At 40.4% G+C, this 25304-nt stretch overlaps 2 protein-coding genes across 3 annotated transcripts in view; both read left to right on the top strand.

The window, feature by feature from the left end:
- LOC131699720 (uncharacterized) overlaps positions 1-25304 on the top strand; it is a 227209-nt gene that overhangs the window by 27049 nt on the left and 174856 nt on the right. The window lies entirely within an intron of this gene.
- On the top strand, positions 11049-24037 carry LOC117412923 (zona pellucida sperm-binding protein 2-like). 2 transcript variants are annotated; one of them, XM_058997611.1, is made up of 23 exons: positions 11049-11157; positions 11703-11758; positions 12516-12605; positions 13288-13412; positions 14022-14165; positions 14572-14649; positions 15016-15186; positions 15582-15678; positions 15989-16212; positions 16766-16919; positions 17437-17645; positions 18746-18863; positions 19515-19690; positions 20014-20131; positions 20474-20643; positions 21235-21332; positions 21511-21650; positions 22280-22330; positions 22584-22767; positions 22854-22992; positions 23135-23222; positions 23386-23484; positions 23893-24037. In XM_058997611.1, exons 1-23 carry the CDS (start codon positions 11099-11101, stop codon positions 23994-23996), a joined length of 2892 nt encoding a protein of 963 aa, XP_058853594.1. In that variant the 5' UTR covers positions 11049-11098; the 3' UTR covers positions 23997-24037. The 2 variants fall into 2 exon arrangements, with proteins under 2 accessions (XP_058853594.1, XP_058853593.1); XM_058997610.1 differs by having other exon boundaries at positions 23386-23493.

Genomic DNA, 25304 nt, shown 5'->3' with positions numbered 1-25304 from the left:
CAGCTTCAACTTCTGCCATTAACCAACCAGCTGCTTCCCCGAATGACTGACATGCTTTGACCCTGAAGATACTGCCTGGAAGAGAAACAGGAACAGACTACCAAAGTGAGGCATAACCTAGCATGGTACCACAAAACATTGTTTTTAAAGGAAAATACAAGCTTGCTGTAACACATGCATTTCCAAATTGCGCATACATGATAGCTACATAATATATGAAAGTGGTATAACCTCTTCAGTACTCCACTAGCTTGCTTGTAGTTTTTGACTGAGATCTTCTGGCTTAGCGATACCAGGATAATAATGCAGCCAGAATGAACAGGAGGAAGACTACTGTATAATGGAATCTACCTTTAAGACATGTCACAATGGCCCTAGAAGTCAAGAGCAGTTGAGCTGCATGTACTTAAAATAACAATAATGTTGCAAACAGTTCTTAAAAGTGAATGAGTTTGACATGTGTTCCCAATAAATCATACATCACCAGCAAAATAAAAGATTTGCTAAAACTTGTTCCAGACCGTGTCAGCCAAGTTTGAAAAGATCACAGCCCCTGTTTTGGAAATTTGCAAATTCAAATAAAACTGGCAAATCATTTCAACTCAGCAGGATAATGAAAGCCTGTTTTGTATTAGAGCTCGAACATTACTGGGGTATTTTCCTTTCATAAAAATATGGGAATCACACCTTGTAAAAATAAACTTGGATCAATTTTAAAGGAGTGCTAACCAAGGTATTAAAAACTATTAATAGCACAAGCGACATTATCCATTGCCCCCCCCCCCCCCCCCATGCTTGTATTTCATATTGCAGTTTGGAATATGCCGACATCTCAAAGACAGTGCTATAGATGAAAAGTCTTTCTAGTTTATTTGGGGGGGGATTTAGTCTCAGAACACATCTACAATATGTGAGGATTACAGGACAACATATTCACTGTACATTTTGTTCCGAAATGTATTTGCTTACGATTGTAAGTCGCCCTGGATAAGGGCGTCTGCTAAGAAATAAATAATAATAATAATAATAATGATTATGTGGAATCTTTTAAAACTGAACAATGGAAATATTTCACAATAAAAAGGGGACCAGTAATAACATTTATACATCTAGCAATAGGTAAGAACTTTAAAGAATTATTTCTGCCTCCTTAAATATTTTAAAAAATGTCAATATTTTTTTTTTCCTGAATATGGTCCACCATATTCAAAGTGATTATATATTTAAAATAATCTCAGTATATGAAAGCAGACAGGCCACCTGCCATAGAAACTAAACTCTGCTTTACACTGCAGGAAACCCAACATACTGATAGCTCAGTAATCCCCATTGTTCTCTTAGACAGTTCCTTTTCTGCAGGATTGGAGTAACAACCTCAAACAAACTCCATAAAGACAGAGTGCCCAGTGCAAATGATGAGATGCTACAGAAACACGCACAGCTTCTGATCAGAGAGTGCCTCATTTTCTGTGTAAATCGGTTGTCACCCATGTGTCTTATTCTTGTTGTTTTTTGAATGGATGCTAGTAGTTGCTCGATCGGCAGGCGTCTCCTTCTCCTATAAATTCACACAAAATTGTAGCAAGTTATGACATTGCCAGTTGGTAATGAAGCAGGGTTCCAAATATCCAAATGGTGTTTCCCAACTCAATCCAGCACTGCAACCACTGCACAAAAAGGTCTACTTCTGCAGACAGCAACATAGGCTGAATTATTTGCCCTACTGGCGCTATCAGAAAAACAAAAAGTAATACAAATGAACACAGTATTTGAGTAATTGAAATAAGAGCCACTCAAAATGATTGCAAAATGGGTAAGAACACAGTAAAACAAAATGGAATTTGAAGCTACTTGAATAATACAAACCATTATTAATACTCTTTATCCATCAGACTTGATCATTTATCTAATTTGAATATTGCCTTTCCCTCTGCAACCCAGGAGGAAGGAAGATTAACATGCTGCTTCCGTTTGTTAACCCAATGTCCTCTCCATCTGCCGAATCTAAGCAATGTATGAAGCCTGCACTACACGTGGTGTTTGAATAAAACTGAAAGGTATTCTAGTGGTGTTGTTGTTTTGAGAACCCTTCGAGAAGAATTGAAGACATTCCCAATGTGATGCACGCCTGGTAAACAATTCAAAATGTTTCTGTTATTGTAATGGTTCTATTATTTTTCTTGTTGGCTATGGGAAAGTTCGGTTTTATATGTATTTATTAAATGACAACTCACAGAACCAGCCACTCCTACCCATAGAGGCCTGCGCCTTGCCAGTGTTTCTGTCTTCACAGGCATGATTATACAATGGAAAATCCCTGCTTCACAAAGTGTGAATGACAGAGATAAAGCAGTGACCTTCAGAAACAGACAGCCACCACGAGGACTGGAACCACCCTGCTGACTCCAAATCTGCTTTTCTTGGGAAAAAGTCAATTAACAAGAGCTTGGGGTGCAGACAACAACAAAATGTGCATCAAGGCATCTAGAGACATTCTGTAAAATAGAAGTGCAGACTGTTTCAACAGCTTAGAAATCAATATACATCATACTACTGGGGCTGAACATAAAGGGGTAAACACCTGGAGTATTTATCACACATGGAAGTCTGTAGAAATGGGTTATGCATCACATGACTCGTTCATTTGTTATGCAAACGAAATCCCTGACATTATTCTGAAATTGAAAACGTCCTGGATAAATTTGATTGGCTGTTGACGATCACATGACCATGCAGGCGTTATTAAGTATTTTAGATATAGGGTAGGGGTCTGTCTTTCTGTACATCCTTCCACCTGTACATCACACTTACATTTTTGCATATAGCTAGAGAACCGCTTATTAAATTGTGATTTTATTGCCAATTCTTATTCTATGCTATTCTGTGCATATTGGTGATGTACGTCATGGTCATCATACATCATCTGGACATTAAAAATCCTGGGGGACGATTCCTGGGCTGTTTATTTTCGAGTCGTTGTCAAAACTGAATTGCTTTACCGTGCTAGGGAGCATTGCTTTGGGTAAGCCGCTTGGGAGCCCTTTCAAAGATTTACCACTCAGTAATGTAGCGGTTTCCCCCATAGTTATACTCTGCATTTACCACAAACTGTTGTTGTCGTATATTTTTTTAAATATACTTTACCATATCTCTCTGAGCTGTACAATGCATACCTATGCTCTTATACACTTCACTATGCTTTGACTGTGGTAGACACTGGCAAGTTCCAGTTATGGAACCAAACAGAAATCCTCCCTTTGATGGAATGAATGTGGGTGTCCCTGCTTCCCTGAAGTACCCCCACCTTACCAGTATACCCCATGGAGATTGTTAGGCATAGGAAACCAAGTAATCATAAAATCCTAGGATTAATGCTGTTTATTAAACCTCTGTGAACCATTAAACAAATTAACCAGCGAACACAAACACATTAAACAGCGTGTTCTGGTGACGACTACATTCAGTTGATTTAAATGTTATTTTGAAAAGAATCTCCTCAGGGATGATGCTAAACCTCCTTTCCTGCGACGTGTTAACCAGAAATCCTTCTCAAAGTCAGGGTTTAAATTCAGTTCATCCTTGCTGCAAAAAACCGGACACACAAAAAAAATGATTTATTTTAAGATCTCCACCCACCCCAAAATTATTATTATTATTATTATTATTATTATTATTATTATTATTATTATTACTTGGTTTCATATTTTCTAGAGGAGCAGAAGTGTTGTCTTGGAAATTGTTTTGAGATTATCATTATTACAATTATTATTCTCATTATTGATAGAAAAACTGCATTTTATTCTAACGGAACCCTTTTTTAATTTGAGTCTAAAAATGCAGCAGTATAGAAAAAGTGCGCTGCTGCTGCTTTTTTTTCTACAGCCATTGTCGTTCTTGTTACCGAGTGTTTGGTGCCACCTGCTGATAGTCTCGGTTCTGACTGAAACGTCTGCACTTACTCGCACTTGTACCTTGTCCCGAACATTTTATGTAAAAATAACTTATCTTTTGCATGAATGGCTTTTTTTATTGAGACTTGCGCACCTGTACCATACATTTGTAGGTTGCATTCATGTAGAGCGCAGTAACTTTTGCACTCTAAATAATGGAAACTATGACAATTTTAAAAAAAATCAGCTGTCTTTTAAATGTTATCATTAACCCCTTTTTTAAATTATTTTTTAGCTTTCCAGGTAAAGCATTTGAGTACCTAATTTATAGCCTATGTCTAGAATGCCGTAGCATTATTAATTTAGCTTATGTGCTATGCTCTTTATTTTCACTTACATACCACACATTAGCCAAAGCTTACCCTAATTTACCATGGTTTTCACCATGTTTCACTACACTAATTTGAACTTGAATATCAATTTAACAGATATTGGTTTGCAGTTAGAGTACAAAGTACAGCTGATCATGAAGAAATGTATCAGTATACTTAACAAGTGACAGCAATTCCAAGAGGAATTAATGAAGCACTCCAGGGTTGAGCTGGTGGGGTTTCCAATAAAAACAAACCAGTCATATTATAAAGCGTGGTGGTCCCTCCAAGAAGAACACAATGGGGTTACCTGCCGGTCCAGTACCCTGCTCTCCTAAATATATCACAGAGGAGGCGTTAAGTGGGGCAATAGCAATGCTACGGTACTTCTCTCTACCTTACAGTCTCCCTTCATGAGCTTAGGGCTCTGCTTCAAAGTAGGTGTACTGGTTTGGAAATGAAAGTAGTGAATTGGCAGAGTTTAATGGTTACATTGCAACATGATTTGAATACAATGAGGTAGTTGGTTCAGTCCCAGCATTCATGAATATCTTGACGAGCCCTGAACGGTTCATAGCCAGTTAAAGCAGATTTAGAGAAAAACTGATAAAGAAAATCTGTCAACACCCAGAATGATACAAACGCCATTCAGCAGTAAGTGAAATGTGATTTTAAAAATAAATAAATAAATAAAAATGACTTTTAAAGCTACTAGCTATTTAATACTAGACCAGATTACAGTTTTATATCTGGGCTTTTGAAAAGCAATGATTCGGACCCGAGCCCAAGGTGCTCACTTAACCCTGCTCGACTCACCTTCCTCGCAGAGACCTTAACGAAGGGGAGGGAGGGCAGCGCAGCCATTGGAACAGCCTGCTCATTGATAATGGTGTTCAGGACGGGGTCTGTGGCAATGGAAATGTAGAGCTGTACATTCCATTACTATTCAGAAGCGCTAATGGAACTGCTTTATCAGAATAATGTGAGCAATATTCAGACTACCAGTATTACAGTAAGAATATTCAGGGAATACAAGTTCACGTGAACACCCAGTACTCTATTTTCTGATCTCCAGGTCTACGCAGCTCTTTGATCTTGTCTTGGCTCTTTGAACATGTGCACAACAGAGACAATAATTCTGAAATGTTTATACACATGGGCTACTAGTTTGACAGAGTGGAATAGTTGGGGTTAAAATGGTCAAGTAGGTCGACTAGTTTCCACATAACGGATCATGTATTTGATCATGTCTTTTGTTCTATTTGTCAGCATACTGGAGGATGTGTTTAACCTAATCTCCCCACCAACCCACGAGTTCTAGATGTTCCAAATTAAAAGCAGATTTTAATAGTTGGAACCCTAATTATTTTTGCGTTTGGTATAATCCTCAATACTTTGCCTGCTTAGACGGTCACTTACTAATTGATGTGTTTTCAACCACAGGGTCTGCTTCTGAAAGACTTCTAAAAGATGACTTTCTTAAAAAAGAGACCGAAATTACAACTGCACCCCCTAGTGGTCATTTAAACCATATACGTAACACAGAATACGACCTTTTAAAGGGTTCAGGAACCATAATGAAAACATAACTGGTTATTCTGGTTTAATCTACACAGGCCATTGAAATAATCTGCCTCTCCTGTTCCTCAGCCTGAAGCAATGGACACAAGACTTGCGCTGCCTCAATCTTTTTGCTCCACTAGTAGAACCAGTCTTGAGAAATCACAGTATTGCTTCGAACAAGGACCCACCCACTCCCTATCACTTTTAGACAGTACCTTCAGAAAAAGGTCATATGTGATAAAACATTGACACAAAAGCGTGTGCTACATTTTATTTCTAACCAGTGTACTGTATATATTAGGTTTTTCTTCTGAGGGAATTATTATTATGATTATTATGATTATTATGATTATTATGATTATTATTATTATTATTATTATTATTATTATTATTATTATTTTCAAAATCGTATAAAGGAAAAGAATAAGTTAGATTCGACAAAAAAAGCAGCCTAAATCCCATCTCGATACGATTCCTCCAACCGTATCCACCGTGTCTAACCTGTGACTCGCTTCTCTACAACAGAAAGAAGCCTGAATACTCTCTTGCTGGGTCACGGCGCGCCCGGGGTTTGAGGTATGACACAGGCCCGGTTTTTGGGATGGAACCGCATAACAGTCTCGCGTTTTGATTGGTCCATGTCTGTCACATGAATTTGTCAGTGGAAAAGCGTGCAGGCATTTTTAACATTGTGATCAGAGAGTGAGAGAGATCTGTTTTCCACAACCTTTCCATTCAAATATAATGTGGTATTACGCTGTACTGATATAACAAGCTATGGGTAATTACTTTATATGAATTATCATGTTATGCACGAATGTAAGAATTGGCTTTCTGTGGTGGTGTACTTTTTTCTTTCAAGTAGCATATATCTATAATCGTTTTTGCGATATATTTTGATATAAAATGTATACATTATTGCAGTTTTGTTAGAGGATACATTAGTTTATCTCTAATGTAATCACAGTTTTACATATAGACTGCCCCTGTTTTCATTTACGTCGCAAATTCTGGGCTGCTTTGCTTTTCAGATAATGTCCCAAATTCTGGGCCGCTTTGGTTTTTAGATAACGTCCCAATTTCTGGGCCGCTTTGGTTTTTAGATAGTGTCCCAAATTCTGGGCCGCATTGCATTTTCGAATTCAGCCCAGTTTTGGGGACTCAGCTGACAGCCGAGTTTCTAAGTCATCCATGCAGTTTACCATAAACTGGATCGTGAATTCATTTGAGAGTAACCCTTAGTACATGAATCAAAGTTAATGTATTTTTTACTCTCCCCAGAAATCTTTTTTTTTTTTTTTAATGAAAATACAAATAAAATGTAAATGTTATTTCTTATTACATGAAGAAACTACATTGCACTGAAATAGATACGTGAAAATTAATTAAAGCATTCGTTTTCCTTTATTAAAGACTACTTTATTAAAGACTAATAGTGAAAATAAATGATTGTAGTCATTTTTCTTTTACTCTACCCTTCCCAGTCTTTTCCCCACCCCTCTTTTGCGCAAAACCTGCACTCAAATTCCTCTCCACACACGTGTACCACCATGCAACCCCGGCACGCACACACCCACCATTCAACCCCTGCATGCACACACCACCATGCAACCCCTACATGCACACACCACCATGCAACCCCTACATGCACACACCAATATGCAACCCCTGCACGCACACACCACCATGCAACCCGTACATGCACACACTACCATGCAAGCCCTATATCCACAGACCACTATGCAACCCCTGCACGCACCACCATGCAACCCCATAGCAATTCTTTGCAAAATATATTTTCGGGTATTCAGCCCCATTCATGTCTATGGCAGTGTTAAAAAACACTTTTTCAGTGATATCTCTCGAACCAGAGCACGCAGAACCACCATTCAAAGTGATGTAGACTCAGGGGAGCACCCCAAACCACCCCCTAAAACGGTGTGGTGGTTCACCCAAAAACTCATGTCATGAAGAAAAAATTCACTTTGCCAAGCCGTCCTGGCATCTGAACCATGAAAATGGTGACTCCTTGTGTGGGGCCCCAGGGGCCCTGCCACAAAAAAAAAATCAAGTTCCTAACCCCCACAGAACCCGAGATACGCCCTGTCAAAAATGTCCAAAAACTACCCTTTTCGGGGTCATATCTCCATGACCCTGGGGCCTAGATACTGGGTTGAACTTCCTAGGGTCATGTCGGGGCCCTCTTTCACAGGGAGCCACCTGTTTAGTCAAATGCTACATTTTCAACAAATTTACACATTTTCAGCATGATGGCATGTCAAGGTTGCATTTCCAATAGCTTTTGAGCTCCAGGTTGGAAAAAAAAGTCTAAACAGGTGTCCTTTCTAGCTGGGGACACGTCGCTTGGAGGGATCGACAGGGGCCCCGAGGTGGACCTCTGTACCGATTTTCAAGTCTCGGGGACCCCCGTAACCCAAGATATAACACCCTGAAAAATGTCTATGGGAAATCCCATTATAAAACCCCTTTGGGGCAACGCCCACCATCTGGCGGTGGGGTGGCGTATGAACCCGTGGCCGATGTCTTTCTTTAGCTAAGACTCTTGTGCACGCAAAGAGTGCCCTTCTGAGTTCGTTGGCCCAGGGGTCGTGGAGATACGGGTACGATAAGAGACCACCCCCTTCCCTATGGCAAATCCCATTATAAAAACACCATGGGGGTAAGGCTCGGCCAATGGCGGTCGTGGGTCATACGAACTCGAAGGAACCCATTTTCTTTAGCTAAGACTGTTGTGCATCTAAAGAGAGTACTAGCGAGTTTATTGGCCAAGGATTTGTGGACTCATGGGGTACGACAGGAGGACCCCCTCGCCCCGACTGCAATTTCCTATAGCAAAATACATACAAAAAATGTCCATTATATATAAGACCTGAAATGTTCTCATTTTGTAGTGTATTTATGCAACAGAAGCACCAATTTCAGTCCATTCCAAATGTTTTGTGATCACAGTATCAGCTTGAGTGTATCAGAGCATAGTTTTGCACCAAAAGCGAGCAGAGGCGAAAAAAAGCACTATATACCCTATTCTTTAAAATATCACTTTGCAGTGCAAATTTGAGGAACGCAACCACTTAGCAACTTGCAAATTGGTACTGCAATTTAAAGGCCTGTAGTGTCAGACTGGTAGTCCCTAACTGATTCAAGTGTTTTTGGAATGATTCCTGCAAAGACTGATTTATAAGAAAAAAGAGAGATTGACAAACAGCATTTTGCTTTATATGCAGAAATGGGCAACTACAAGAGGGTGTCAAACAAGCTGTGAATGTCCTAGGAGGCTACTGAGTACCTCTGGGTATGAATCCAGATGCTCGCAGTACCTGTTCTTAGATGTCCGAAACCACTGTATCGCTGTATAACTGTATACCCTATAAATATCACTTTTTATTGTGTATTTGAGGAACACAACCAATTACAAACTTCATTTGAATTGCTGTGCTATCAGAATATCAGTGTATAACTTTGCTGGGTATTGCAGTGTATGCTGGGTATCAAAAGGCCTTCACTTTTACAAAAGGCTGTCAAAATTTAAAAAAGGCCGTCAAAGTTACAAAAATATAGGTGTGCTCCTAACCCAATACTTGTCTTTTTAATTCTGTGCATCCAAATACTTGTAGTTAAAAGTTTTAAGACTTAAGCCTACTGTTTGTTGTTCTGTCCTAAACCAGCAGTTTGTCACCCAAATTTATTAAACAAACGGGGAGGGGGTCATCAGATTATTCTCCATTTTATTGTAACTGAGGTACCGTTCAGTTGAGCGAAAATTGTAAAGGGGTACTCAAGCTGAAACCTCCAGATAGAAGGGGTACAGTTCCAAAAAAAAGGTTGAAAACCCCTGACCTACAGTATAAACTATCAGGAATAGATAAGGGAAATGTTGACTAATACAATACAATAGGATTTATCTGAAGTTGTTGAAGGGCACTGGTCTCTTAAACCCAGAAGTTCTGATAAACCCCTACGGCTCACTATATATTGATGGACATTACATAAGCAAATGAGATTTTTTTTTTTTTTTTTTTTTTTTTTTTTGGTATACCATCTTCCTAAATGTTTTCTGGGGAGAGTAAAAAATACATTAACTTTGATTCATGTACTAAGGGTTATTCTCAAATGAATTCACGATCCAGTTTACGGTAAACTGTGCATGGATGACTTAGAAGCTCGGCTGTCAGCTGAGTCCCCAAAACTGGGCTGAATTCGAAAATGCAAAGCGGCCCAGAATTTGGGACGTTATCTAAAAACCAAAGCGGCCCAGAATTTGGGACGTTATCTAAAAAACAAGGCGGCCCAGAATTTGGGACGTTATCTAAAAACCAAAGCGGCCCAGAAATTGGGACGTTATCTGCAAACCAAATCGGCCCAGAATTTGGGACATTATCTGAAAAGCAAAGCAGCCCAGAATTTGCGACGTAAATGAAAACAGGGGCAGTCTATATGTAAAACTGTGATTACATTAGAGATAAACTAATGTATCCTCTAACAAAACTGCAATAGTGTATACATTTTATATTAAAATATATCGCAAAAACGATTATAGATGTATGCTACTTGAAAGAAAAAAGTACACCACCACAGAAAGCCAATTCTTACATTCGTGCATAACATGATAATTCATATAAAGTAATTACCCATAGCTTGTTATATCAGTACAGCGTAATACCACATTATATTTGAATGGAAAGGTTGTGGAAAACAGATCTCTCTCACTCTCTGATCACAATGTTAAAAATGCCTGCACGCTTTTCCACTGACAAATTCATGTGACAGACATGGACCAATCAAAACGCGAGACTGTTATGCGGTTCCATCCCAAAAACCGGGCCTGTGTCATACCTCCGGGGTTTAGAACGCCCGAATCTCCACGCTTCCGTTCACACTCGCCCTGATCGGCTCACCTGATTGTGATTGACTTGAATAGCAGCATGTGGTCTTAATTGCGCGTGATTAAATGTTGATCGGGTGTAGGAGAACCAGCTGCCCCCAATTAGCCTATTATTATTATTATTATTATTATTATTATTATTATTATTATTATTATTATTATTATTATTATGACTGTTTTTAACCAAATAAGTTTAATTCAATTAATCAAGCAATTTGGGCCCTTTTCCCCACTTGTGCGCTGAAGCGCGCAATGGGTCCGAATTGGTTGATTAATCCCAGCTGCCGCGGCTGTTGTTTCCATTGGGCGCCGATACCCTAAATATATATATATTCGGTCGGTTGGGGTCGAAAGATGGTTGTACTGTTGAGATGTTGTTTGGTCATTCAGCGTGGCTGAGAGATAAAATGGCTGTTACGCTTGTCTTACAGTGAGTGTGGCGTTAGCGGGATGTTTGTTTTTAGTTAGTTATTTTAAGAAAAAGTCTGTAGTGTAACGAGTGGTATTTGTTTTGTATTAATTCGGGGAGAAGGCTGCTGGAATTTAACTAAAAAAAAGTGGTTTGTAGAAGAATGAGCTTGTGACTTTTGGAAAGTTCAACTTTTTTAGTCACTATCAAACGGTGATAACTTAAGTGTCAATGTCTTTCAAAATCAATTGCTGCTTTCTTAATCAAACTAATAGTTGACAATGTTTATTTTTTTAATGTAACTATGCCTGTTTAATGATGTAAACTGGTTTTTAGTGTAGCCTACACTAAGGTTCGAGTTTAGATATCGGCTATGTTGATAAAATTTGCTTTTTTAAATTGTCTTTGGTGTAAATACAGGAAACTAAATGCATTTAAGTTAACTAACAAAGCAAATACATGTACCTTAAAGGGTTAAGTCATTTAAGTGTGTGCGCTATTAGTGTTAGAGACAGCACACTCAAGTGACTTCATAGGCCTGCCTAACGCGGAACTTTCTCTTCCAGAATTGCACTGCTGTGCGCTACTTTTCTCGTGGGCGTGACTGCAGACGCGCCACCTGGTGAGTAAAATTCTTCTGCGGGGGTTCTGTCAGGAATCTGGGTGGCCAACCCTGGTCCTGGAGAGCCACAGTCCAGCAGGTTTCATAGGCAATTTTATTTTGAACTAGTTAAGCGGTAATTTTATAGATACATTGGAACAAACCTGAACACCATGCAACTCTCTTGGACCAGAGTTGACCACGCTTTAATTGAACAACTTGCTAAATTGATCAACTTGCGTTCTTCAGAAACGGACTTAAAGGTTACCTAAAACCTGCTAGATTGTGGTTCTCCGGGATCAGTGCTGGCCACGCCTATACTGGGTGGTGGACGGTGACTGATTTCATACATTTACTTGTGTGATTCTATTTACTGTTTTGCTGGTTACTTATTTTGGGACTTCAAGACTGGTTAGATTGGGTGTGCGGGGTTGCTTGGTTAATTATCTGCTCTCCCCATGCTGCCAAAATAAAACTTCACTTTGCTACAAAGTTAAGTGATATGAAAGATCACTTGCATCTTCACAAAGTGTATTTCATTGGCCTTCACTGTAGACTGTGAAGCGTTTTTTGACCATCTCTTTTGCAAACCATAGATAGGCCTACGCATGCTTACACAAACGTCTCACTAAGATTGGTATAATATGATGCGTTTATTTTAAATTTTACTTCCATTTTTGGGCGCCGAGTACTAACACGGTTTTATTAAAGGGGTATCGAACCACAGCCTCACTGCTTGGTATGCTCACTCTTGAATTTACAATGTTTTCTCATACAGGTACTTTTGTAACAGAGTGTCGGGACCGATATTTTTGGATGTTGATTAAGCGGAGCTTCATTCAAGACAGATACCGCTTTGACATCATCGGTAAGTTGTCGCAGGTTTCTGATATCAACAATTCTCTATTGATATAGAGTAGAATTCTGAACATAATTATTCAATGATTCTTTATTTTGAAATCGGTAACGGCCAAATTAAATGTTAAAATGGCTTGCCATGACAGGTGTGCATGGATTTCAATTACAATAACAGTAGAATTGCAATGAGATTTTGTTCAATTGGTTAATTGCACTAAATTAACATGTTTACTGTTCTAAAATCATAGGGGCAATGGTGTTTCCAAAAGTGATTTAAATACAAGAATCTAACAAATGTGTAAACTGCAATCCATTATGTGGCAATTGCAATTCTGCAGGTGTGCTAAGGTTCACCTACAATGTCATTGGGATACAGCTTGTCAAACTTTGTATCGCAGACCCCTTGGCATTTGGGCTTTGTATGCAACATGATGTAATCAAAAGCTACAAAATTTATATTGCAAGGTCTACTGGAAGCTGTAATAGTACTACAGTTCCATTTCATGTTGGGTTTTCAACATCTCATTTTTTTTTCAACTTGTCATGTGTAGTAGCTTGGGGGGGACAGTACAAAGATATGTAATTCTGAATAACATAATATTCAGGTTTCATTTGACAAGCAAAACTAGTTAATTCTCTATAGTGATGCAAAACACTTGGTCATGGGCTCAACTCCTTGTCCTGTCCTATAGATGACAAAGGTGTTCACCCTTTGAATGGGAGATATGCCGCATCCTGCGGATTCACTTCTGTGTTCAATATCCCGGGAGACCTGATCTTCAGAGCTTCATTCCTGGCTTGTCATGTGTTAAATCAGGTTGGTCTTTAACAGTAACTGCCCTTAAACTGGCTTGTTTACAAATTAACCTTTCTTTTTGAGTTTGGATTTTAGTGGTTAACAAAACTACTTACTACAAAGTACTTTAAGAATTAATGGGTAATATGCCAGTTAAAAGCTCCAAAAAATTATGTAGTCTGTCCTCAAACGAGGACAATGGCACTTAATAGGTTAAACTTGTGTTTACGGGAAATGTCTGACGACTAAGACATCTAGTCGACATGTCTTGCAACTGTATTTAAGTTTGCTTTCAGCACTTGAGTGTCTTATTCATGAATCAGCTGGTCCATACTTGTTGTGAAACTTGTCTGGCAAACTCAATTATCCAAGGTGATTTGCAGATGTTTTGGTGCAGTATAGTTACAATGCAAGATTAATATTCAAATGTGTGTTATATGTGGTAATGCTACTAGAATACAAGTTAATATTACAGCAGTTGTATCTGTAATGCAAGGATAGTGCATTATCCGAGGAGCCCGTAACATGGTGCTTGGGTCAGGCAAGGGCAGTGCATAGTAGGAGGGGTAGTTCTGCCACAGGCGCAGTCGACAGTCCTATATGAAGAATCCTGCATTGTCACACTTTCAGAAAGACACACGGTTCCACTTGCAGTTTCTATTTGTGAACATCGACCAGTTTGGCAGAGAGACCAGCTATCCATTCTCCATGACCTGCAACCTGGGCTCGGATTGGAAACCCAGAGAGATCGTATGCGAGGAGAACTACATGGAGGTAACTAGTGTCCTCGGTCTAAATGTGTGATCTAGGAGGCTTGGTGGTTAAAGAAAGGGGCTTGTTAACAGGAGCTGTGTGACCCTGAGCAAGTCATTTAACCTTTGGATGAGACCTGAAGCTGAGGTCATTGTAAGTGACTCTGCAGCAGTTGTGGTGCATAGCTCACACCCTAGTTAAGTCCCTTTGGATAGGTGACTTGAGCTAATGAGGTGGTGTCTAGTGCTCATGCTATTGAGTAATGTAACCAAACTGGAAGGTTAATAGTCTTGGTTTCTGAAAGATCCTAAAACTAAACTCATTTATCAGCGTCATAAAATTGAACTGTTGGGGGGGGGGGGGGTTCTGTGTTGGTTTGAGGAAATGCATGTAGTTTTTAGTGTATATACCATGTGTTCTTTTCTAGGTGTCCGTAAGGAAAAATGTCCCAGTTATTGCCCAAGAAGGATTGGGTACTGAAGACTGGCAAGGGGCCCTCCCTATAGTAAGTCATTAAGTATCTGATTACCATTTTTTTGTATGGTCTTCTGACCTAATGAAGTGTGAGAATAAGGTTAAGTGTGTGCAAAACAAGCGGACTGCCTCCATGAGGTTTTCCTGGTCTATGCAAGTATTCACTAAGGTGCAAGCAGCCCATATATCTTGGTGTTGCTAACTTTCTATTTGCAATGAGGTGCCCAAACGGGGTTTCGCTTGCTGTCGGGTTGGATCCACTAATCAATTGTCAGTTTCGTCCTCAATAGTCACAATCTAATGTATTTGGAAGGGTTTGACCTGCACAATTCCTTGTGTACCTTAAGGGGTTAAAGTTAGGCTTGCTGATTTATTTTGGTTATCTTGTGTGCACTAGGCCCAGCAAGCGGCAATGATGGTTTGGCAGGTCGTGATCCATAAATCTGGACAGCCGGCAAAATCCATGAACATCTCTACAATGCAAGCTCTGGGATACATGGTCAACTCAACATCTTCCAGAGTCTACCTCCGTTCTCCCTTTGGAATGCCAGAGTCTGAAGTCCTGTTGGTAAGTGCTGCATTTCTCGCTCCTCTTCTCCTCCTCCTCCTCCTCCTCCTCTCCCCCCCCCCCCCCCATCCTTCCTACTGTAACTGGTAAGAAGCTGTCTGTTTCTAAGGTGAAACAATGCACTAAAGGCTAATGTAGCTTGCATTAAGTGCAATACTAATAACCTACAATATGAACTAGGATGCAACGAGTTGGGATTACAGCAAGTTATAACTACGGTGATGGTGCAATAATACATTAGCTAAGGATCCAGTAATATGGTTTAGGACGGGCAAGTCCAGTGCATAGTAGTAGTAGATCAAGAGATCTACAAGTGCCATCTAAACAGGTGGGTCTTGAAGAGCTATTAAGATGCTAGCCTCATTCTAGTCTCTGCTCTAATGTTCTTTTATCAGGTGGCTGGGATCCAGGTGGAAGCCATCAGAGCCACTGTGTTCTACAAGCAGAGGTGGATGCTGCTATTGGTGGACACTTCAGCTGCCTGCACCAAGAGTGAGTTGCTGTGGAGGGGGCTGGGAAGTGTAGCAATCCTAGAGTAGAGCAAAGTGTCTGCAAGCATTACCTAAGCTTCTGACTTATTTAAGTGAAAGTTCAGTGCATTATACACTTGTGACTCTGCACTGGCAACAGTTGGACACCTGGTGGTGCTGTAGAAATCTCCTTTGTAGAACAATGCCATTGTCATTTTGGGACAGGTTAATTACTTTGGTGCATTTAACTGGCACATCTAACTAACTAGTACAACTTTAACTGCAAACATTAAATGTAATGTACAAATACAGCTTGTGTTTTGCTTTCCTAGACAATGCCACTTTTGATGGTACCCGCCTGATCTGGGAGATGCCTCGAATCTTCACCCCCTTGGTCCTTCATGTTGCTCAGTTCCAGGATAAGCAGATTACAATGGGGGTGGAGGGGATTCTCCTAAACGCTCCCACATTGCAGACTAGGGGCTACAACCTGAGTGTCAACAACACCATAGTGAAGATTTCTATCCCCTATGGAGCTGAAGGGGGATATCTGAAGGTAAGGGAGATCCCAGAGCTGGCTGGAGCCTGTAAGGTCATTGCTTAATTTCATACAATTACCACATTGGATCTACTAGTGTCCTTATCAATTCATAATTGACTAATGATAACATTTTAAATGGTGTCTTGATGTACATAAGATTAACGTTAAACATGTTGCTAGTCACTAGGGTTAAAACAAGTTTAACTGACCATGTTGCCTTCCCATTGGGAGTTGCATTGGGCATACCTTGGCACGGTGTTGGAGAATGGAAGCTCTCCAGCGTCTGAGTGCTTGTGACCCATTTTGTATAAGTAGTCTCCCCATTGCATGTCGCAATACATGCATTTGGGCTACTTTTGTATGATGTATAATAACTAATTATGTAGAGCATGTATCCATTCCAGCTATAACACTACATTCCAGAAGTGGTAGCTCTACAAGGAGCTCTGTGCTCTTCGGTCTTATCACGATCAACAACATATACTATTATATATTTAGTGTAGAGCAATGCATGAATAGTTAAACCCCTAAAGATTGAGTTAAGTGACCTGTTTTGCCTCTTTTGCAGAGTCGTGTCATTAATAACCAGTACAACCAACTCTACGCCATTGACCTCTTCTTGGAGCACCAGTGGGCTGATGACCTGTGGGAGGTGACCCAGCACCGATCCTTCAAGCCAGTCAACACCCCCCTCATTCCTGAGACCCCTTATGTCATAAACAGTGTGTATACTGCTTGCTGGACTTCAGACCATCCTCCTCAATCTCTAAATTTAGAACTAATCCCAGTCATTGTTTCCATAAAGATGTAAATTAAGATTTGTCATTGCTATACCTTCCTGCATCAGAAATTTCTTGGTAAATTTTTACGTGTGGTCAGTAATCAGTGATGTGTTAACAATAGGCACTCGTGAGAATGTTGGACCGCTCTGTACTTAACTGGGAAACTTGCTTCAAAAACCTCATGCTTTTTTGTTGTGTTCCTTTTATCTTGCTCTTTAAATTTGCATGTGTGGCCTAAGTTGGTTACAGTGGCTTGATTTCATATGCACAACAAATCAACTACAGAAGCAATAAATTTGCACACAACTGTTAAACCCAGGGCTATGTGCAAGATTTTGGGATTTTAGTCTTGGTGGGCTAATGGTTCTGTCCCTAATTTACCTTGGCCCAGATCCGATCCAAGTAGACTGTGCACCCAGTGTATTGCCTAGCTCAACATCTCTGCTTGCTTTCTCAGACACTGTCCCAAGTGAGAAGGGCTTTACAGTGACCCTTGGTAACTTCAAGCCAGATGTTGAGCTGAAGAAACTGACCATCAACAGGGTTCCCCTGACCCTTCCTGAGGCCCAGAACAGGGGTGTGGAGATCATTAAGGTCCAGCACCCCAATGGCACAAACGATTTTGTCCTGAAGGTCCCCTTCAACAACCCGTTGGTCTCTGTAGAGGTGAGGATTAAACTACTTTTAATGTCGGACCTTTCACATTCAGAATCCTGAGTAAGCTATAGCCAATACTAGTCCTTTCTACTAGCTCAAAGGAGGTACCATACTTTAAACATAACTCTACCAATGAAAAAGCCCAAGGTTCATGTGAGCCAGCTTAAGAACATAATGTTTATAAACAAAGGGAGGCCATTCAGCCTATCTTGGTTGGTTAGTGGCTTATTGATCCCAGAATCCTCTAGGATCCCAGGGTGTCTGCTTCAACATTACTGGGGAGTTGGTTCCAGACCCTCGCAATTGTTTTCTCTCCCCAAAAAACCTGTTCTGAATTACCCTTTTATCTAATCTTCTTTTGTGACCCCTGGTCCTTTTTGTTTTTTTCAGGTTGACATTGTCAATTTACTTACTTTTTTTTTTTTTTTTTTTTTAAATTTGTGAATGCTTGAATTGGAGGACCACAGTCTTTGTTCAAGACTGAATAGATTCAATTTTAGCTTGTCTGCATACAACATGCCCTTTAAACATAGGATCATTCTAGTTGCTCTTTGCACTCTTCTCAAGCAGCAATCTTTTTTTTTTTGTAACAAGGTTACCAGAACTGAACACTATTCTAGATGAGGTCTTACTAATGCATTGTAGAGTTAACATCCCTTTTATTTTTAAATTCAACACTTCACACTATCAGAGCATCTTGTTTGCCTCTTGTAGCTTCCCCATTGTCTAGATGTTGACATCTGAGTAAACGTAAACCTCTTCCAGGTGTTCATATTCCTTCAATTTCAGTATCTCCATATATTTGTAAAACCCATTTATTGCCTGCATGCAGTACTTTGCACTTCTCTGTTTGCCGTACATCTGCCCAGTACTGAATGCTGTTTAGATAATTTTGCATGCCCTTTGCTGCTGCCACTCTTATTTTTGTCTTCTGCAAATCCTGTATATGCACATGACAATGAAATATAAAGGGAACACTAGAAAAAATCTGCCGCATGAATTGTACAGTAAATCTAATTACAAGCAAACTGTATCTTGTGCTTCCTTGGAGACTGGACTTGCAGTCAAGGATTAGGGGTTCTAACCTTTTCACCCTGATTCTCTTATAGTACATTGGAGGTCTCATCCGGAGATACACCTTGAACATCAACTACACCTTGAACATCGTCCCCCAGAATGATCCTTATTTCCACCCGGCCACTATCGTGTGCGATGTGAAGGATGTCAGTAAGTAACTGGTTAAATGTGGGGAGGCGTCTGCCTTGACAAGTTAATCTAAACTTCCCCAGGTTCATGAACTTCCTCTAATGGCGCAGGAAATGCATTTTTCATTACATGGTAAAATGGATTCCATAGCATACCAAAATAGACCACTCATCTGAAACCCTTTGCTACAAAATCTCTGCTTTTAAAATGCAACTGCATGTTCCAACACAATCCAAAGCACATATCAAAATCTACTTCAGAATGGTTGAATAAAACTAAGGTTTGGGAATGGTCTAGTCAAAGTCCTGCTCTAAATCCAATGGAGTCTGGTATGAGTTGAAGGCTGTGCATGAGAAGTCCTTGAGTTTATGAACTGGAATAATTTTGCATTAAGAATGGCATTTAATTGATTTGACAAAGCACATTGACAAATATCCTAATTAAGAGGTTATTGCTAAAGGTGCCTCAACTAGCTTAATTTTAATTAGAGTATGAATACTTGAATTGACCTTTGACATTTTGCAAAAATGCTGAGACTATAGACCAATTTTTCCCTCATCCACAAAAGCAGAAATTACATTTCCATTGGGGTAGGTACACTTCTCATAAAACCTGTGTAATGAGTTGTATGTAGTAATTTGTTGACCATGCTACCAATTCCTTCCTTCCCAGGTCTTCCTGATGTCAAAAGCTTTTGTACAGAAACCAGCATAGTCTTTGAAGTGACCCCAGGCAACATGGACTCCAACTGGGAGCTTTGCATTGGGAACCGCAGTCTTCCTTACACCATCACAGAGCCCAAGATAACAATTGAGTTGCCACTCTTTAGCATTGGCTACATCTATGAGGTGAATCCAGGGCTAGCATGGTTTGTTGGCAAATACCAGTTGACCCAGGGAATTCTGTACTGTTGGGTAACTTAAGATTTAGTTGATCTTGATAAACCCTGTAGGACTGTCTCAATTTTTTTACTGATTTGAAATGCTCACAATTGCAGGTTTTCGTGTAGATATGACAAATCTTGAGGGGTTCCAATTTGTACACTATTCCTAGATGTGCACCAAACTCTGTAGAGCTTGGCTTCAGATGGGTCAAACTCCCATGCATGTCCACTTGAAGTACTGTTTTCCAAGGTTACAGCATTGACCTGTCCACTGCTTGCTTGTCCAAGGATATCTCTCTGAGGGGCCTCACTGTTCGAGTGGAGCTGAACATGAGGAACATCAAGAATTTGCAGGTCGAAAAGCAGTTTGTGCAACGCTGCCCAATCCCGACCAGGAAGCTGCTGGGTGAGTAGGACTGTACTGTGGTAGACACCTCCATGTATTGCACCAGAACCAGCAACTTCACTCTATTGCCATGCATTCTGAACCCATGGGACTTCTGTTCTTGGTTGTCCTTCATTTTAAAATGGTTCCAAGCCAATTGCTCCAGTAGAGGCAGAGTCTTGAGTGCTTCATGTCTCTTTGGAATCCTAGCTTTTTTTTTTTTTTTCTTCCCTTCACACCTAAGTCTTCAGCATTTGATTTGCTAGTTTTGGGCAAGTCTCTGTTTTGGCCATGCTGATGGTACATTAGTCTTTTCCTTCATTCTGACTGGGTTCAGTTTGCTTTCTCTCCTCCCCACCCCAGTGTGCATGCCTAATGGAGTGATAACAGTGGTAGCTGTGACAATGGAGCCCATACCAGTAGTTGAACCCAGCAAGACAACCCTACTGGACCGGACCTGCAAACCCAAGGAGTTCGACTCTACCAGGGCGCTCTTCACCTTCAGTGTGAACACCTGTGGGACCACCAGCAAGGTCTAGTTCAAGAGTTTAGGGTTTTGATTGCTTTCTTTTTTGAATCCTAGTGTAGTGCTCAATTGAATTTTCTAGTTTGGTCAAGTCTTTCATGCAGGTCTTGCTTTGGGACAGTAAGTTATTTAATGATTTAACAGATGTTTATTCAAACTGACTTGGGGATGAAATACACATCAATTGGGGCTGCTGCAGTCCCTTGCAATAGGACCTCATCAGTCCTTTTGGATGAGACTTGACAGGTTAAGTGATTTGGTCCATGTCGTGCACAGCAAGTCGGTGGCTGAGGTGGGATGGAAGTGGCTACCTCCTGGTAGCAAGCCCTTCTCTTTAACCATGGGACCACCAAACTCACAAGTGCTGTTTACTTTCCAGATCTAACATCGTTGCCCTAGTAAATACCACTAATGCAAGACTGCTTCAATTGTACAGCTCTTTCAAAATGGAAGATTTGAGAAGCCATTATCAACTCCCTGTTTGGAGATCTTTAGATTTGCATGGTTTTTAATGTGGTTACCACTTACCTAGTATTTGGGTGGAGGGAAAGGTTAGCTTTGTACTGATGGCATGCTGTTATGGATCCTGTATTTTCAGATTGTGAATAACTACCTGGTCTATGAGAATGAAGTGGTGTATACCAGAGCGCTGTTCCCACCCAATGCTCCAGTCATCACTAGAGACTCTGAATACAGGTGAGCGGAGGAGGAGGGGGTTTTGGTTTAAAGAACTGTGGTGATGTCCTAGGCTATAACATCACATGGCCAATTGAACTGAACAGGACTACCCTGATCTTGAGTCCTACTGAACCACGCAGTACATTTCCACACATGAATCCAGCCCCTGATTGACATGTGTCATTACCTCTTCTAGGCTGACGATCCGTTGTCGTTACCCTCTCAACGACACCCTGACTCTTGCTGCTGAAAGAAAGGCTGTCCCTGCTCCGGCCCCCTACTCTGGAAACGGGCATGGATACTTGCATTTACGCTCTTATGATCCTATGGCCAAAGGTATTGACCATCTGGCAAGCTTAACCAGGCTCATCTCCTGGGGCTATATAGGTGCAACTGGGCTCTTAACTAAAGCTGTTAATTCAATTTTCATGACATTTTACCCATTGCCATGTGTAGTTCCCTGTGAAATTACTATTGATGGTGGGTGTGATAGTTATTGCTTTAAATACAGCAAATGTTTGTTGTTGATGCACTCTGTTGCACTGCATTTAGGAACTTGGCAGACTTTCCTGTAAATGACTTGCACACTACATAGAGCTGTACAAATTCTTTTAATGTCTTCATTGAACACCAGCTGCATCAAATCTAATGTTTCTGCTAAAGATGGCACTTGCATCTGTCTTGTAATTCACTGGTGAAAGTAGAATGTCCAAGGTGGATATAAAACAATATTCTACAAATTGGCATTTAGTTCAGCTGTGCATTTAAATAGAAGCACATTTGTATAATTTAAGAATTGGCACTTTTTGAATGGATATGCTTTAATGTTTAATGGTAAAATATATTTAATACCTATCTTTAGGCAGTGAGTGCCATTTATTGCTGTGAAATACAGCCTTATTCATAGCCCTAGTCTGTAGTGTTTTTTTAAACTAATCCTGAAGTCGTTTTTTTTTTTTTTGCAGGCAACAAGAGACCGAGAGATGTTATGAATCTGAAGGCTCGAATAGCAAGGGGTAGGTATCTAACTCTAATCTCCTTTCCACGTATATTTGCCAAATTCTGCTCTAGTCTTCATATTCACTCCCAAAGCTACACATTGGCCCACCCTCAGATTTGATTAACTCCCATGTTCCATCATTGATATGGAATGAATGCTGAACCCTTTCATGTGGGCTTTGACCAAGAGCTTTAAAAGCATAGCAGTGAATACAGGAGACTATCTCTTTCTTTCTTTCTTTCTTTCTTTCTTTCTTTCTTTCTCTGCAGATATAAACTACTCCCAGTTCTACTCTACGTTCCCTGTGTCCCAGTCTCTGCTGGAACCGCTGTTCCTACAGGTTGAGCTCCTGCACCCCTACAGCTTGGCTGACCACCTCATCCTGCAGGATTGCTGGGCCACACTGACCCCTGAACTGGATGCCAGCCCTCAATGGGACCTGGTCACTGATAGGTGAGGGTGGGGTCTACTAGTGCAGCCCATTCATCTGTGCTTCCAATGCAGGCTTGCAGTGATTCTTTTGTTCCTCCTCTCTACAGCTGCCTGGTCACTGGAGATTCCTACAGGACCCAGTTCCACCCAGTGCTGGCCAGCACACTCACTGGGACCTCCTCCCACCTAAAGAGGCTTGAGGTCCAAGTACAGCGGTCTAACAAGGACCCTGCTTTCTGGAGACAGGTTAATGTCCCTCCATTACCCCAGAATAATTTTTTTTTTTATTAAATTTTTAAACTTCAATAACAAAGTATTGCACTACCAGTGTGGCAGTCGCTGTCCCCTCTACTCCTAACAAGCACTGTTTGTCACACTCCCTCCTCAGGTGTATTTCCATTGCATGGCTGTAGTTTGTGATCCTAACCTGGAGGATACCTGCAATAAAACATGTGTGCCTGGAGACCGGAGATCTGGTAAGTAGACTGGTCTATTGAGCCAACAGTCAGTGAAAGTCCTCCTTGGCATTTTGCTGGTGTGGTCCAGTCTTGTATGATTCTATCCAGTACAGCTATAGGAATTCTGATGCACCAGAAGGCTGGTGCTGACCAAGGTGTCGTTTTGTTTTTTTTTTTCCAGCCCGCAGTGTTGATCGTTTCAGGAAGACCCATGGTTATGTTTCTGCTGGACCGGTCCAAATGAAACCTGAGGGGCAAGTTGCTGACATCGAAGCTGCAGGTGATGGAGGTTAGATATAGATCTCTCAAGGTAGTGGTGTAACTAGGTTTTGCAGTAGTGTGCAAGTTTATTAAGGTCTCATTTTTATATGCCAACCTGCATGGTATGAGAATTTGTTTTTGGTTGGCAATATAGAACAAGGCACTCTGAATGCTAGACCACTTTAATTTGTAAAACAACTTCTAAAGTAATGTGCAATTTACCCTGTGGCTGTTTCCTTTTCCCTTTGTATTTTAAATGATTTGCATGGTAGCCTCCTGAGGCATTCATGCAGCAAAGAACACTAGCTACTAGTCTCATGAGGTCATGCATTTGTCTTGGTCCTCCATATGAAGACTAAGGGTGTGGGGGGCTTTTTTTTTTTTTTTTAAATCCAGTCTGACCCTCTTCTCACCCCTGTTCTTTCAGACTATTCTCCACTGCCCCACTCTATTCCACTCGTGGGAGTTGCTGCTGTCTTTGTCTCTGGGCTCTTGTTGCTGGTCGCTGTGGTTCTGTCTGTTAAATCTTAGATGTTGAGATCCTGTGTTTTCAATAAAGCCTTAAAGCTGAATATTTGTGTTTTGTTTCAAGTCCTCTGCACACACAGTACACCAAACTAGCTTGTTTCTAGTGAATTAGTGTGTAGATTTGCTGTATAGTCTCGTGGTAAAACTATACTAGTAAATGAAACCACCTGGCTTGACTTCCAATGTAAAAGTGTTACTTTCAGAAACCATTATTGGCACTAATCCTTTTAACTACCTACCCTTACTTCTGGGTAAGGTAGTTAAGGCTAGTATTAATTGGATGGCCTATACCTAGTTTCATAAACCCTGATCTGCACTAACTTTCTAAACAAGTCAAAGTTTGATCAGCAGAGATCCTGCTTTTTTAATTTTTTTTGGGGGGGGGAGGGGATCTGGGGGAAATCTATTGCAAAAAAAATGGAGTTGATTTAAACAGCTCCACTGAAAGTTAAAAGGAAGTATTTATTGGTACACTGAAATTAAGGAAGTTTTTATACTCAACAGTGCAATCAATGAATTTACATTTTACTTTTCAAGATTAAATACTTAAGAATAAGACTTGGTATTCATATTGGTGTGTCTTTGTCTTTGTCCTCTGGAATTGCAGATTTATTTTAAACTGCTTGTTCAATAGTAACAATGCACTGGATGATGAAGTAAACAGCAGCTACATTAAGACGAATGTGATCGTGCACCTTGACCTCTATCTTATTGAATAAGTATGTAAATCTAAAGCAATTGCATGTGTTTTTATTTAATTGTATTTGGTTTTTGCAAAAGCCTGAAGTGTAATTAAATTCTAACCATATAGAACATCTGTGGTTCTGTAGCATCCCTAGTAATCGGTATCTGAAACCAGCCTGTATGGCTTCTATTTGCTAGTTGTGATACCAGTGTGTTAGTAAAAAAACAAAAAAAAAACCCCTCTAGTTAACACATTTGTCATTGACTGTATTAAATCTAAAATGTTCTAGATTCTGCACTGTTATAGGTTATATGCATGATCTTTCACTAAATGGGTACTGTGACACTCCTTTTTAATTCTGTTTTCCCCAGCCAAAACAGAGGTACCTATAGCAGGGCCAATAAAACTGAAGGGAAGCACCTGCACTTCCAGTCACCTGAATAAGTGCTGTAAACGCCCAAACTAGGACAACGTATGTGGTACATCTTTGAAAAAGCTACACTGGTAGCTAGGGTAGGTGTATATGAATGTTCAAGATTTCACTGCTTTATCAGTACATCCATTACCATAAGTTGTCATGCCTTGTACAAGCAATGCAAGTACTGTTGCAGAGTAGAAGCCCTGTG

This window comes from Acipenser ruthenus, chromosome 23 (genome assembly GCF_902713425.1).
Source record: "Acipenser ruthenus chromosome 23, fAciRut3.2 maternal haplotype, whole genome shotgun sequence".
In the NCBI taxonomy this organism is placed as follows: Eukaryota; Metazoa; Chordata; class Actinopteri; order Acipenseriformes; family Acipenseridae; genus Acipenser; species Acipenser ruthenus.
Note: the sequence above shows the minus strand (reverse complement) of the source record. Positions and strands in the feature narration are given on the sequence as shown.

Excerpts from the sequence above, each read along its gene's own strand:
- LOC117412923 (XM_058997610.1), top strand. The coding sequence starts at position 11,099 with ATGTTGTTTGGTCATTCAGCGTGGCTGAGAGATAAAATGGCTGTTACG. Across the intron at positions 16,920-17,436 it reads GACCCCTTATGTCATAAACA|ACACTGTCCCAAGTGAGAAG; the intron begins GTGTGTATACTG and ends TTGCTTTCTCAG. Across the intron at positions 22,993-23,134 it reads ACCCTGCTTTCTGGAGACAG|GTGTATTTCCATTGCATGGC; the intron begins GTTAATGTCCCT and ends CTCCCTCCTCAG.